Source organism: Chelmon rostratus, chromosome 2 (genome assembly GCF_017976325.1).
Source record: "Chelmon rostratus isolate fCheRos1 chromosome 2, fCheRos1.pri, whole genome shotgun sequence".
In the NCBI taxonomy this organism is placed as follows: domain Eukaryota; kingdom Metazoa; phylum Chordata; class Actinopteri; order Chaetodontiformes; family Chaetodontidae; genus Chelmon; species Chelmon rostratus.
Window position 1 is genome coordinate 8,695,141 of NC_055659.1, and position 12,198 is coordinate 8,707,338.

Genomic DNA, 12,198 nt, shown 5'->3' on the forward strand with positions numbered 1-12,198 from the left:
ATTATACACCCAGGCAGGCTTGACCGTGTGCCCACAGTATTACCAGCGTTCTATAAATGGCCACACATGACTCACATAAATCACATCAGTGTAAAATGAAATGAATATGACAATAGATCCGCTGTGCCAGAAGACGCATAAATCTTAACATCACCAAATCACCCTCCTATTCCCTCACGGCTGCTGGGTGGATTATGTGGTCTGAACCGCGGAGGACCAAAGTTCAGTTAAGGTCAACAATTACATAATGCAACGAGCGCAACACCAGCTGCAGTGTGAGAGGCTAGGAGCCTGTTCTTAAGACTCAGAAAGTAAATTACACGGGTGGAGTAAACAGCACTTGAATGATGTGTTGCTAATTTGCCAAGAAGCATTTCAAACTCTGGAGGGGTGTGAGAAGACTTTATGCTTTAGCAGTGACTATGACAAATGACTATTAATGAACTCAAAGTCTAGGATTTAATGATTGTGCATTAAGTTTTCATCACCCCTACAACAGTAGATCTCTGTCAGCTTTATTGACATTTTTGGGAAAACACAAAGAGATAATTTCAAGATCACACATATGGAAAAAAAGAAATGGATACACCACAAATAAAAGTTGTCTTTACAAAATGTAAACACGCATCACGGCTTAAGACAACTCTAACAACAGAGAATGTCGGCTGTTATTTATGTTCATTTTACATGATCCAAATGATTTTTTTTTTTTTTAACAATGTTTTGTTGCGGTACTAAAACAGCAACTTCAGTGCAAAATTAAATCTTAAGCCTGATGTTATGATCTAATAAAGCAAGCTCATGGTACCAGGTTGAAGGCTGCAGGCACAGACACTGAATTTACATTCAAAGACAGCAGTGAAAACTAGAAAAGCACAGAAAAACTTGCAGTCTGGTTGCTAACATGTTACAACTTAACCTTCACCTGTTAAAAGTTAACCTTGCAGCATACACAGGGCCACTGTACTACACGTAGCCATTTGCTGATGGAATGATTACATCCATTAAACATCTGGAAGTCTTTGTGAAATGAGCGAGGATGCTACTCGGCCTCAGAGGGTGTGCAGAGGACCTGCAGGTGAGTTACTTCGGTAAATGGCATCCGTAGATCCGGTCAGGCCGTCGTGTCAATCAACAATTTGAACCGATTTGTGAGCCGCCGTGGTGACTTCATTCACAAATGAGGACTTGCTCATCCCTTGCTGCAGGACAAAATAGGTAAACATAAATCAATCATCCACCTTAGTAATTACACCATGGGTGACACATTGACAAACTCGTGAACGAAACTGCGGTGTGCTAATGGAAATTTCTTGACACCTGGAGTTAGATTTGAAATGCGTGCGTACCCTCAGAGAAGTATTATAATGCATCTCGTCAACATGCTGCCATAAGGGTGCAAACACAAGTGCAAGTGTTTCCTTGAACCTGAGATGCTAGATTCCTCAGCCTTGTCGCTTTAGTGATGCATTTGCATTCACTGGGCACTGAGAACACTGCCTTTCTCCCTCTGTTTCTCACAAATACCTGAGAGAGGTGTGGACTTTTGAGTGGAAGGCAGGAAACAGAGAGGACACACCCAAACCCTGACAGATCTTGGCACTGAGGGTTACGCTTCAACTCACCTTTTTCAAGTAGCTTTGTAAGTCCTTTTCTGACCAGAGGCTGTAGAGGAGCAGGGCTGCAGCCTTTCTGGATTTGGGGAAATATCTTAATGGAGGGAAAACAATTGTTAAACACGAGTCTGGACTTGCGGAAATCCAACATGCAAACATGAATCCCTGATGAGTCATCGGTGTTCCCCGTGTCTTCACCAATCTTATCTATTCTTATAAGTACATACGTGCGGGAACATTCTCTCTCTGCTCACATGTAACCTCACCCGTTCTGGCTGAGATCTGTCAGTGAGTTTATCAGGTTGTTCTTTAACAGGTGCTTGCCCATCTCAGGCTCCTTTATAAGCAGGTAGTTGGAGGTCCGGCAGGCCATGGCCAGCGTGTCATCGGACTCGTTCCCTTCCTTGGTGCCTGCAGACAGGATTCCCAGCAGCTCCGGGAGGGTTTTACGAGCTTCATTAACAAGGAACACAGACCACACTGGCTGCTTAACACAAGCAAACACTCGTAGAACTTATCAGTGATTGTTTGAGATAATGGATTTTAAGGGACCTGACATCTACTCTGAATGCATCTGCTTCTTACCTATGGCATTGTGCAGGTTTGGGTTCTTGGTCAGGTTTCCTACCAAGGCCACCGTGTTCCTCTGCACGTTGACTTTGTTTGACTTTAAAAGGGGGGCGAGAACTTGCAGGCCATTCAGTTTCTGTACAATGATCTGACTCATTACACCAGAGACCTGTGAACACATAAAACCATGCAAACCACTCAAAAAACTCATGCCTACATGCATATATATAAACAAATTTTAAGTTGACTCAAATATATGTTAAAAAAAAATATATATATACTTAATACAACATGCTTTTTTCTTACAATGCCTTCATGCACGGTGAGATTCTGCAGCGCTCCACAACAAGCTTCCTGTGTTTCCTCTACCTGGCTAGAGCCAAGCAGAGACAGGTAACTCTGCAGAGTTTTGGAGTGGATCAGCCAACCTGCCCCATTAGGCTGCGGCTCCTCTATGACTGGGAAGTCAAAGTGGCGCTGCACAAGAAAAGGGACAGATTGTTCTCAACATATAGCTGTTACAACATTTACTGTTCAAGAAAAGTGGAATTTCACTGTAGGATTTCTGGAAACATAGAATCACAGGAAACCTGTGGTCTGCAAGATTTGTAAAACACAGTGCAAACATGATGTGGTTTACCAGGTGCAAAGATTTAACACAAAGTGAAAGGTGACACCTTTAGGAACCAGAGAACAAAGTCTCACATTGTCACTCCAAGCCTTTGAAAAGTAATAATATTTATAATTGTAGCTGCCGTGATGTTGCTAGAGTTAACAGACAGGTCACGCTAAGGAACAAGACTAATGACACACACCAACAGGTACTGTCTAGACAAATTCACGGATAGTTGTGGGTACTGTCTAGCACTTCTGGTGTGCCGTCATGCTGTAATTAAAAGTATCCTGTTGGGATCATTACGTATGTTTGTGTCTGCTGTGCAACTTCCTCGTCTCACCTCGCGTTCCAGCGATTTGCTCTGCGGACTGAAGCAGCCGATGGGGCTGGTGTCGCCCTGGCTGTGGTTCCTGGTGACCGGCTTGACCAAAGCTGTGATCCTGGTGAACAGAGCCGGCGCCTCGGCCTCCAGCTGGAACGTCAGGTTGTGGAGGATGCACACGCAGTTCTCTACAGACTTTCACAGCACACAACATGAGGGCGCAAGTAAGATTCAGAGTGACGTGTAGGTACGTGTGTGCGTTGTACACAAACAGGTAAAATAATGACTTCTTCAGACGTGCACGGGGTGACACACAGAAATATCAGCCCCTGTGCTAATGCTCTGTAATGCTAAAGCACTAAAATATCTGACTGCATTATGCTGTGCTGGTGTTGCTGTGACTTTATCCTATTTCTATAAAATAAACTGAATATAATATATATATAAATTGACTGATGAGGCTGAAAATGCCAAAAAGTTGTAATACAGAAAAAAAATAGATCATGCCAGAAATGCAATTTTTGAAAAGTGAAAAGTTTCTTAGTTCCAGTCAACTGAACCACATAACAAACAGTGTAGCAATGACTCTTAACTCAATTACAAGGCACTGATAATTACACAAATAAGGTCAACAGATTGCCATTATCCTGCTCATAAAGTCTTACCTGAGCCGCATAATCAAAGCATTAAATAATCCACAAAACCTCCTGTATGCGCTGCTCAAATCATTGGTCTGTATACATGACTGTGCAAAGGCCACATATTATAATGTACAGCTCTCTGTGCAAGACTCAGCTGTAGCGGTAAAACTACTCTCTGCAATCTGCCAGTCGGCAACATCACAGCAGATTTTTTTTCTCCTCGCACATGAAGCTCGTTTACCTTATCATCTGGTTTTCCTGCTTCCACGCAGTCTCTAACATATTTGACCAGTGAGTCGATCAAACCTCGACATTTTCTCATCGCCTGTCTGTTGCTTTGCATGGTACTGCTCAGGTTTCTGTTGAAAATCAGATAAAAGATGTTAAGCAACATTTTCATACATGAAAGAGTATACAGACACATCAGTGTGAGAGGTATTCTGGAAAAACACACTGAGTGGATTTTATGAAGATCACAGCCACTGCTGTGAGTGTTGAAATATAAGAACAGTATGTAAATATTTCATTTAATTAATACTAATGCACTGTTTTGGGTTCATGTATTGTTCAGGTTGAAAGAGTTGTGAAAAGACTTGATTCCAAGAAGCGATTAAATAGAAAATCTTGGCTCATCTGATATTAATTTCACCAAGCCTTCAGACTCTGCTGCCTGACGCCCTTCGTTTAACAGAGGCAACTCTGACAGAAAAGCTTATTCACTGTTTGCAGACAGCCTCGAGGTGATTTGGAAAGAGGCTGCAGCTATGTGCTGCAAGAAAATGATTCAGGTCATTCAAGGCAGATTCAGTATGAGAAACAACTATCAGGTTAATGCTACATATATAAACTCCATGCAGTTCAACGGCAGCATAAACTGCAGCTTCTAACAGAACCTTAAAGTTCAATCAACACTTCTAAAACATTTAAAACAGGAAGGGAGGATTTACTGCAGGGCTGCTACATTAAACTACATGAGTTTAGCTGAGTGTTCCTAATAAACTGGCAACTGAGTGTCCTTTGGTGATGATATTTGATTTTAGTAAATTATTACACATATTTCCCATACAGGTAAGTTACTTTTATTATGTTGTTCAAAGGCCTGGGGTCAAAAAGATCCACTTTTTGGACGAAATAAATTTATCTATATGTACTGTCACTTCATTTATAATATAACTTCATCCTGGCTCAGTCTATAATGTTCATTACATGGCAGTTATTTGATTTTTTCCCAGAGTAAAACACATAATGATGCCTTATAGACAAAAAAAATGCTCTCATGCTGTATGCTTCGTGTCCCTGAACATCATGTTCACCACACCCTCACCTCCAACTCCACCACACCCCCGCCTTAAAAGAACAGTTGACAGAGTTCAGAAGTTTCGAACATCAGCAGAGTGAGAGCGAGCGACCGAGAGCGTTAGACTATTAATAGTAAGCTAGTAGTGTACCGTATAGGCAGTGTTACAGGTGTTACACCCCACCTTCCACTCGTTCACATGCATTATGACTAATTCAGGCCTTTCAAACATGTTAACAGAGCCAACAGACTCCTAAAAGCATGACAATTAGACTCACTATTGGAATGTGTGGGTGTAATGTATGTTCTTAAGATCGTAAGCTTAATGAGAGGTAAAGCAAAGACGCTGACAGGACATTATGCGCTCAGTTAAAATTTCTGCTTGCCTCAGACATCCAGTGGTGTGAAAGAAGGCCTCAGGGTCACTGCTGGTCCGGTCAGGACCTGTTGTGTGAGGCAGGATCACACGCTCCATGAAGACAGGCAGAGCGCTCTTCAGCAGGTCTGGTTTCACGCTGTCAACGGAGGACAAATTCCACAGGAGACCTGGACAGAAAATTAAAACCTCAGCTCATTCACCACCTGTGGTAAAAAATATTTAAAGGTACACTACACTGGATTTTCCTAAAAAACGACGTTTAGACTGATGCAGAAGTAATCCCTCTGACTTACTAGAAGTCTAGAAGTGTTTGTCTGTGTCGTCTGCAGAGAACCTGCCCGCTGCCTGTATTTTCTGCTTTTATTATTTTGCTGTGGTCGGGACGTTCTCGGTTACAACCTTTGATTGGTGGGTGTGTAGCCCCCAGCTAATAACAGCACACAGGTGAGGTCAGGTCAAGATGGCAACCAGGTGCCAGACCGTAAGCAGCACACATTCCAGAGGAAGCCACGAACATGGCTGACACAGCGCCGAAAAACTGTTTACAAACAGTAGCTGTCAATTCCTTCATTGTATACCTTTATAGAATTGTTGATTTCACAGGTTTGTGTACATGTGACTATTCTATCTGATGTGTGAATTGGTGGAAAACCTGAGTGTTGGCCTGATAACAGACCTAAAACTGGATTTTCTGGATGTTTGTGATGTTGACATGCAGTCATAGTTCAAACATTTAACACCTTTGCATCTACATCGACATTTAACTTAAGCGCTACAGCAGTAGCGAGGCGATGCTGACAGGTGCCTCTAATGCTAACAAGACTTTGTAAAGCGACAGCCCCCAGGAATAGGATCTAAGCAGGATTATGCTATACAGACAAGTGGCTCTCTGTCAGACTTGTTTGCATGGATAGGTGTGTGTAAGGTGTGTGTATTGACACACATGTACTGTACAGGGCTGCATATCTCAGAGCCGACTGTACCTGTCAGCTGTTTCTGTATCTCCGCAGAGTCTGTATCTCTGAGCAGAGCCACGGCCTCTTCGATGCCGCCGCAGCGGTGGATCTCCTCCTTGCTCTTGGTGCTTTTAAAGGACAGGTTGCGGAGGGCAGCCGAGGCCGTCTCGTTCACTTGTAAGCTGGAGCTGCGCAGCAGACCCACCAGGGGCGGGATCCCATTGAGCTTCAACACCTGCGAGACAAGAGGGCTTCAGACGTTAGCGCAGCCGAGGAACGCAATGATTTGCCACAATGCAAATGACAGTGATTTATTCCATGAGGATTCAAATTACTAGTCCACACGTGATGGACTCACAGGAAGTCCTGCCTCATTGATAGGAGATCGCATCAGCGCTGTATCAAGTTAATGCTGATGCAAATCAAACATTTCTTAATGCTGCTGCTTCACATTTAAGCATTTATCTGGTGGAACACAGCTTTTATTCTTAAAATAACATCATAAACCACTCCGTCTCGCCTGATGCAAAACAGTTAGGGAGGAGCCAGAGATCTCGGCTGAACCAGACTTTCACATCCAAGCAGACAATTGGCTAATTCGAAGCAAAATAAAAGTAATTAAATTAAGTTAATTTAATGTATGTTATAGTATACCATATCTTAGAATCTTAGTTATATCGTGCACTTTGCTGATTTGAATCAAGCTGCCTCACAGAAATCCTAAGGCGAGGTACAGGATGGAGTACTCTGTGGTTTGTGGGACTTTTGGAGGTGGAGTTACACAGACTACACATGGTCGGAGGTGAATAGCAGCTCAACAAAAACTTTTTTGCCCTGGGGCCCTCCAACAGGTCGACCCAGTAATGGTCAGCGAGACCTAGTTTGAGGAAAATTTCACTTCAAAATGAAAATGTCACACTCAGAGGAAGTTAGAAGCAGTCTGAGAATATGATACTGGATAAACCACCTCCTCTTTGGCACTCTCATCAATGAAAGTGTTGTGCTGGATGTAGGAGGCGCCGCAGTGCTGATATGTCTCGTCCTTGTTGGAAAGATACTCCACAGCCTCCTTCATAGTGATATCAGCAACTCCGCCGCTGCTAAGAGAAGAGATACAAACAAAATGCTGTTGAAACACACCGAGAGCATGTGTGAATAACACGATCATTGACATATTTCAGCAATATCATTTAAAGTCCTCCCCGCTCACCCAGAATCTCCTTTGCTCTTCGTGGCGCCCTCGTCGGCAGGAGGCTTTGTGGGTGTTTTGGACACGTCGCCTGGGCTGGACACGAACTGCGAGTTTGCTTTGGTCTGACCTGTGCCATTCACAGTGAGCGGAGGCTGATGCTGGGGGGTGGTGCCCATTATAAACTGACTCTTGGATCGTGCCGCCCTGTAGGTAGACCTGTTGGAGACGAGTCTCTGAGGAGGAGCAGAGCGTTTGGTCATGGAGTGGTGCCAGGCCAGATTGGGCTCGCTGCGGCTGGTGTTGTACAGACCGGCCACCTTGGAGCTGCCAGGGGCAAAACTCCTCCCATACTGATAGTTGGAAGCTGCCGTGCTCCTGTTCACAGTGGATCCCTTGACGCCGTTGACTGCTTGCCGGTATGTGTATTTCTCCAGACTGAGCTGCAGAGCCGAAGAACACACGTGTTTGCAATGAAAGATAATCTCGACTTATGGAGGCATATTTCACCAGTAACCAAGCAAGGAGAGCGGCTGACGTGGATCTGGCAATGGCGAACCATATTGTGAAAGAGCTTTTTGGTGCGAAGCCCTGTGGGTTGCTTATACAAAACACTGGCAGCAGCGACCAGCAGCTCTATGGCTCGCTGCGTCTGTCTGTCCGTCCGGTCGATCCATAAAAATTCCCCGACCCTTTGCCAGCCACAGTTTACGCCCCAGGAAGCTAAACTTTGCCACGGAGGTCAAGCGTTTGTGAGTGTGTGTGTGTGTCTGTGTGTTGGCGTGAATGCATGAACGTGTGGATGCATGCACAACCTGGTCGCAGCTGTTTGCACTTGTTGCGTCCTGAGACAGAAAGTCTGGAAGCATTTGGAAACAGGTTTTTGAGGAAGAAAAGTCAAAACTGGAGGCAACACATTTTTCAGCACATTCTTATCATCGGTATGAGGCCCTAACAACATGGCACACACAGTGCCGCACTGAAGCGCAGAGGAAAATTCATGCTACCATGGATATTTCTGCAACAATGATACATACAACATGATCTTCATGTAACATAGAACACTTTCACTTTGATTGACTGTGAGTCGGCCACCAAAAAATTGCATAAAAGTTTCAGATTATTTAATTTTTACACACTTAATTAATTAATTTTAAAGTTTAAGGTTGCAATTATTAAACGATTGAGTGATTTCAAATTAATAGGCAACTAATAAGCATTTTAGGCATTCTTGAGGCAAAAGGAACAACTATTTTCTGTTTTAAGCTTTTCGAAAGTGAGGATTTGCTACTTTTCTTAGTCACATATCATAGAAAATGACATATGTTTGCGTTTTAGACAGTTAGAACAAAACAAGCACTATAATGGGCATTTGTCACAATTGTCAGATGCTTTATAGATAAAACACTAAATCAATTAATTGAATAAATATTTGGACTATTAAGCAATAGAGGAAACAGTCATTAGCTGCAGTTTTAATCTAAATGGTGTTTTAAACACGTCTACACGCTGTAAAAAAAAAAAAAAAAAGCTAATTAAAACATATTAAGTTCTAAGACCAAGCATGTAGCATGAACACTCTCTGGGTGCAGCCTCTACGGCCTCACTCTCGTTTTCTCCATGACAACACTGTGATGACAGGACAACCGGGATGACTCCCTCTTGCCAGTTAATGGTGTCAAAGAAAACTAGATAAGCTCCATAACTTACAGTGCTGGAGAGGCCATTCCCGAAGAAGACATTTCCATTGGATGTGCTCGACAGTGACTTCGAGGCATCAATGAACACGGAGTCATAAAGAGGGCCTGAGGAGAAATGTGGAGGGTTATCAGCTGTTATCATACGTGCAGCACACAGCTGAGATCAGTGTCTCTGATTTACTGCCTGTGTTTAAGGAAAAACTGTTAACTGCTCAGTCCCCTGGCAAAAAGTCTGATCTTTGGTTTATGCTTAAAGATTGTGAGTCGCAGAGCACTAAAATAAACACCGTCGGCTTACAGTTAGCAGGAAACGAGGTCCAAAAGTGGGAGCATCAATTATGGATCTGCATGGATTCTTCTTTAGTACACCGATACTTAAATAGAACCCTATTTGATTTAAAAAGTCAGACTTCCAGACACTGTGAATATTAAAATCAAACAACATGCTGTGCTACTCTGATTTTTTTTATACAGGCCTCATGTCTCAAGTGTCTTCTATCTTAGATTAATGCTTCTTCTTTCAGACTCAGTCATGCTTCAGAGTGTAAGAGTTAGAGACGCGTGAGGCAGGAGGGAGTCAGGAGTAACAGAAATACTGAGCTCACGCGTCCCCTCTGGCCACATCTACAAATACTTGACAAACTAAAAACGAAGGTCTCTAAAGTTGTTAACTGTTACAAATCTGTGAAATCACTTGGATTTGACACATTCAGCTAACTGCGCAGTTACACTGATAAATCTCATTTCCCAACATGAATGAACAGCACACCCATAGAGAGAGGAAAAGGTTCTGGAGGGAGAAACTTTAAAGCCTTTATTGTCATTTTGTTGGGCCGTAAATAGTCAAAATGAAACATACAGAGTCCATAAGTACTGTCAAACATGAATCATGAGTAAAATAGGTAGACTTTTCTCTATAATCAGTGCCAGGTAACATCATTCTTTCCAGATACCTTCCTGAGAAATTACCAGGAAATTATGGACCAGTCACATAAAGCAGAACATGTTAATCTGTTCTCAGGGATTCTTATGGAAAATTACTGAATCCTGGAGGAGGAACAGGCCACCAGGATCGCAGCCCCCCAAAAGTAAGTTTTTAATTTTAAGACTTAAAAAAATCCTGCGGCCTGTGCATGTGCTGGCTGCTCTTACTTGTTGGAGATAAAGACGCGGATCCGTTCCTGCTGCTGCTGCTGTGCCTGGACTTGGTCCTGCGGATCGTTTGCACTTGGTCCAGGACGCGCTGCTGGCCTGATCGGTACTGGTTCACGGACGGCAGAGCCAGCGATGTGTCGTCCACGCTCATCACGGACATGACGGACCTCAGCGGATCCAGATTCGTCATTTTTTTTGTCAACCGTGGCCAGACAGTGTCCAGACGAGGCTCGCACGGGAAGCCAGTCAGCCGCGGAGTGTGGATGAGGTAATAAAAGCGCACCTTGCCCTGCCCTGCGCGATTAGACCGCGCCCATGCGGGAGCGCGCTGCTGCGAGGCGTTGTTAGCCCTGCTCCCTGCACTCTCTCTGACTTGTCTTAACAAATACCTCCATTAATGGTGGGATGCAATTAAGTACATTTACTCACATTTGAGGTGCTCGTACTTCACTCGAGTCTTTTCTTTCCGCACCACTTTCTGCTTCTTCTTCTTTTTCAGATGGAAATCCTGCACTTTTCACCCCAAAACAATCATCTGACAGCTATTTTACAAATAAAATGTAATAAAACATATGAAAACTTATTTAAAAATGATGACTTTTTATAAAACAACTACCTAAGAATATATACAAATACGATGAAACGACTGGTCGATTAATCAATAAGCCAATTGAGAGAAAATTAATTGGCAGCTTTTTTGATAATAAGTCGTTTTTCATGCAAAAACATTTTCATGGATCTAACTTTGGTTAATTGTGATGACATTCCTGATTAAAAAAAATTTACAAATCAAAACGATCAACGGGTAAAAGAATCAGCAGATTAATCAATCATGAAGAGTCGTTAGTTGCAGTCTCATAGAGAACAGTTCAAAACGAGATTCACTCAAGCTCGAGCTCAAACACAACAATACAATCCTGCTTTTATATCAGAGCATGAGTAATAACATCTAATGACATAACAGTAAGGCGACATTTTCAGCATTATTGGGTACTTTTACCTTTAAAACTTGAAATCCTGATTATACTTTTAAGCATTTTAAATGCAGGAACTTGACTTTTATAACATGGTGCTTTTACTTTCACAATGCTCTGCAGTAAAGGGTAGGACTACTTCATCCACCACTGCTCAGTTACAATTTAGGGTTCTGCTATTTTACATGAGCATTTCCATTCTTTATATTTCTGCGTCACTGTGTTTGCACAGGTAAATATTGTATTTACTCCCTTACAACTATTTGACTGCTACCAGGTTCAAAGGTTCAGATTACAAATTTAATCCAAGACCTACTAGCTTCTAAAATGCATTACTTGTAATGTACGTAATACATTTAAAAGACCCACCAGTATATGAACTGGTCAGCTCCACCTCAGCAAACTACAACATAAACGGCTGCCACCAACTAATAATGTATCAGTTAAGATATTTTAATGTTAACGTAAAAGTAATATATATGCCATAGAGTAAAAATACTCCAGCACAATTATCGTATTATCAGCAAAAACTTGTTTGGCGGTAAAATGGCTTCTGTGACTGATTTATTATATGTCATTATTCACTTTTTACTACGGATGCATCAGTTCTCAGTAGTATTTTACTGTAGCTGGTTGAGATGCTGACTTTTAATGGTTCCCAGCAGAAATAAATCTGAGCGGTCTTGACATGATTAATGGAGCAAGAGAGAAAAACAGTTCTGCTGCACACATTTGTATTAATTTCTTGGACTTAAAACTTAAAAATATTTCTAACACTTTAGG

General features: G+C 42.5%; 1 protein-coding gene across 2 annotated transcripts; it reads right to left on the minus strand.

The window, feature by feature from the left end:
* Window positions 1-499: 499 nt before the first annotated feature.
* On the minus strand, window positions 500-10,686 carry LOC121618918 (plakophilin-1-like). Of its 2 annotated transcripts, none has more exons than XM_041954572.1 (13): window positions 10,439-10,686; window positions 9,297-9,391; window positions 7,608-8,029; window positions 7,365-7,494; window positions 6,425-6,632; window positions 5,449-5,608; window positions 4,007-4,124; window positions 3,143-3,319; window positions 2,493-2,663; window positions 2,202-2,355; window positions 1,883-2,069; window positions 1,626-1,710; window positions 500-1,202 (listed from the first exon to the last, which is right to left on the minus strand). In XM_041954572.1, the coding sequence occupies exons 1-13, from the start codon at window positions 10,629-10,631 to the stop codon at window positions 1,128-1,130; spliced, it is 2,175 nt and encodes a 724-aa protein (XP_041810506.1). In that variant the 5' UTR covers window positions 10,632-10,686; the 3' UTR covers window positions 500-1,127. The 2 variants fall into 2 exon arrangements, with proteins under 2 accessions (XP_041810506.1, XP_041810499.1); XM_041954565.1 differs by having other exon boundaries at window positions 7,365-7,497.
* Between the last annotated feature and the right edge of the window lie 1,512 nt (window positions 10,687-12,198).

Bases quoted from the DNA above. Each gene is read 5' to 3' on its own strand.
- LOC121618918 (XM_041954565.1), bottom strand. From the start codon at position 10,631: ATGACGAATCTGGATCCGCTGAGGTCCGTCATGTCCGTGATGAGCGTG. The intron at 2,356-2,492 runs GTAAGAAAAAAG...ATGTGTTCACAG, and splicing joins TCACCGTGCATGAAGGCATT to GTCTCTGGTGTAATGAGTCA. The intron at 1,711-1,882 runs GTGAGGTTACAT...CCCTCCATTAAG, and splicing joins ACAGATCTCAGCCAGAACGG to ATATTTCCCCAAATCCAGAA.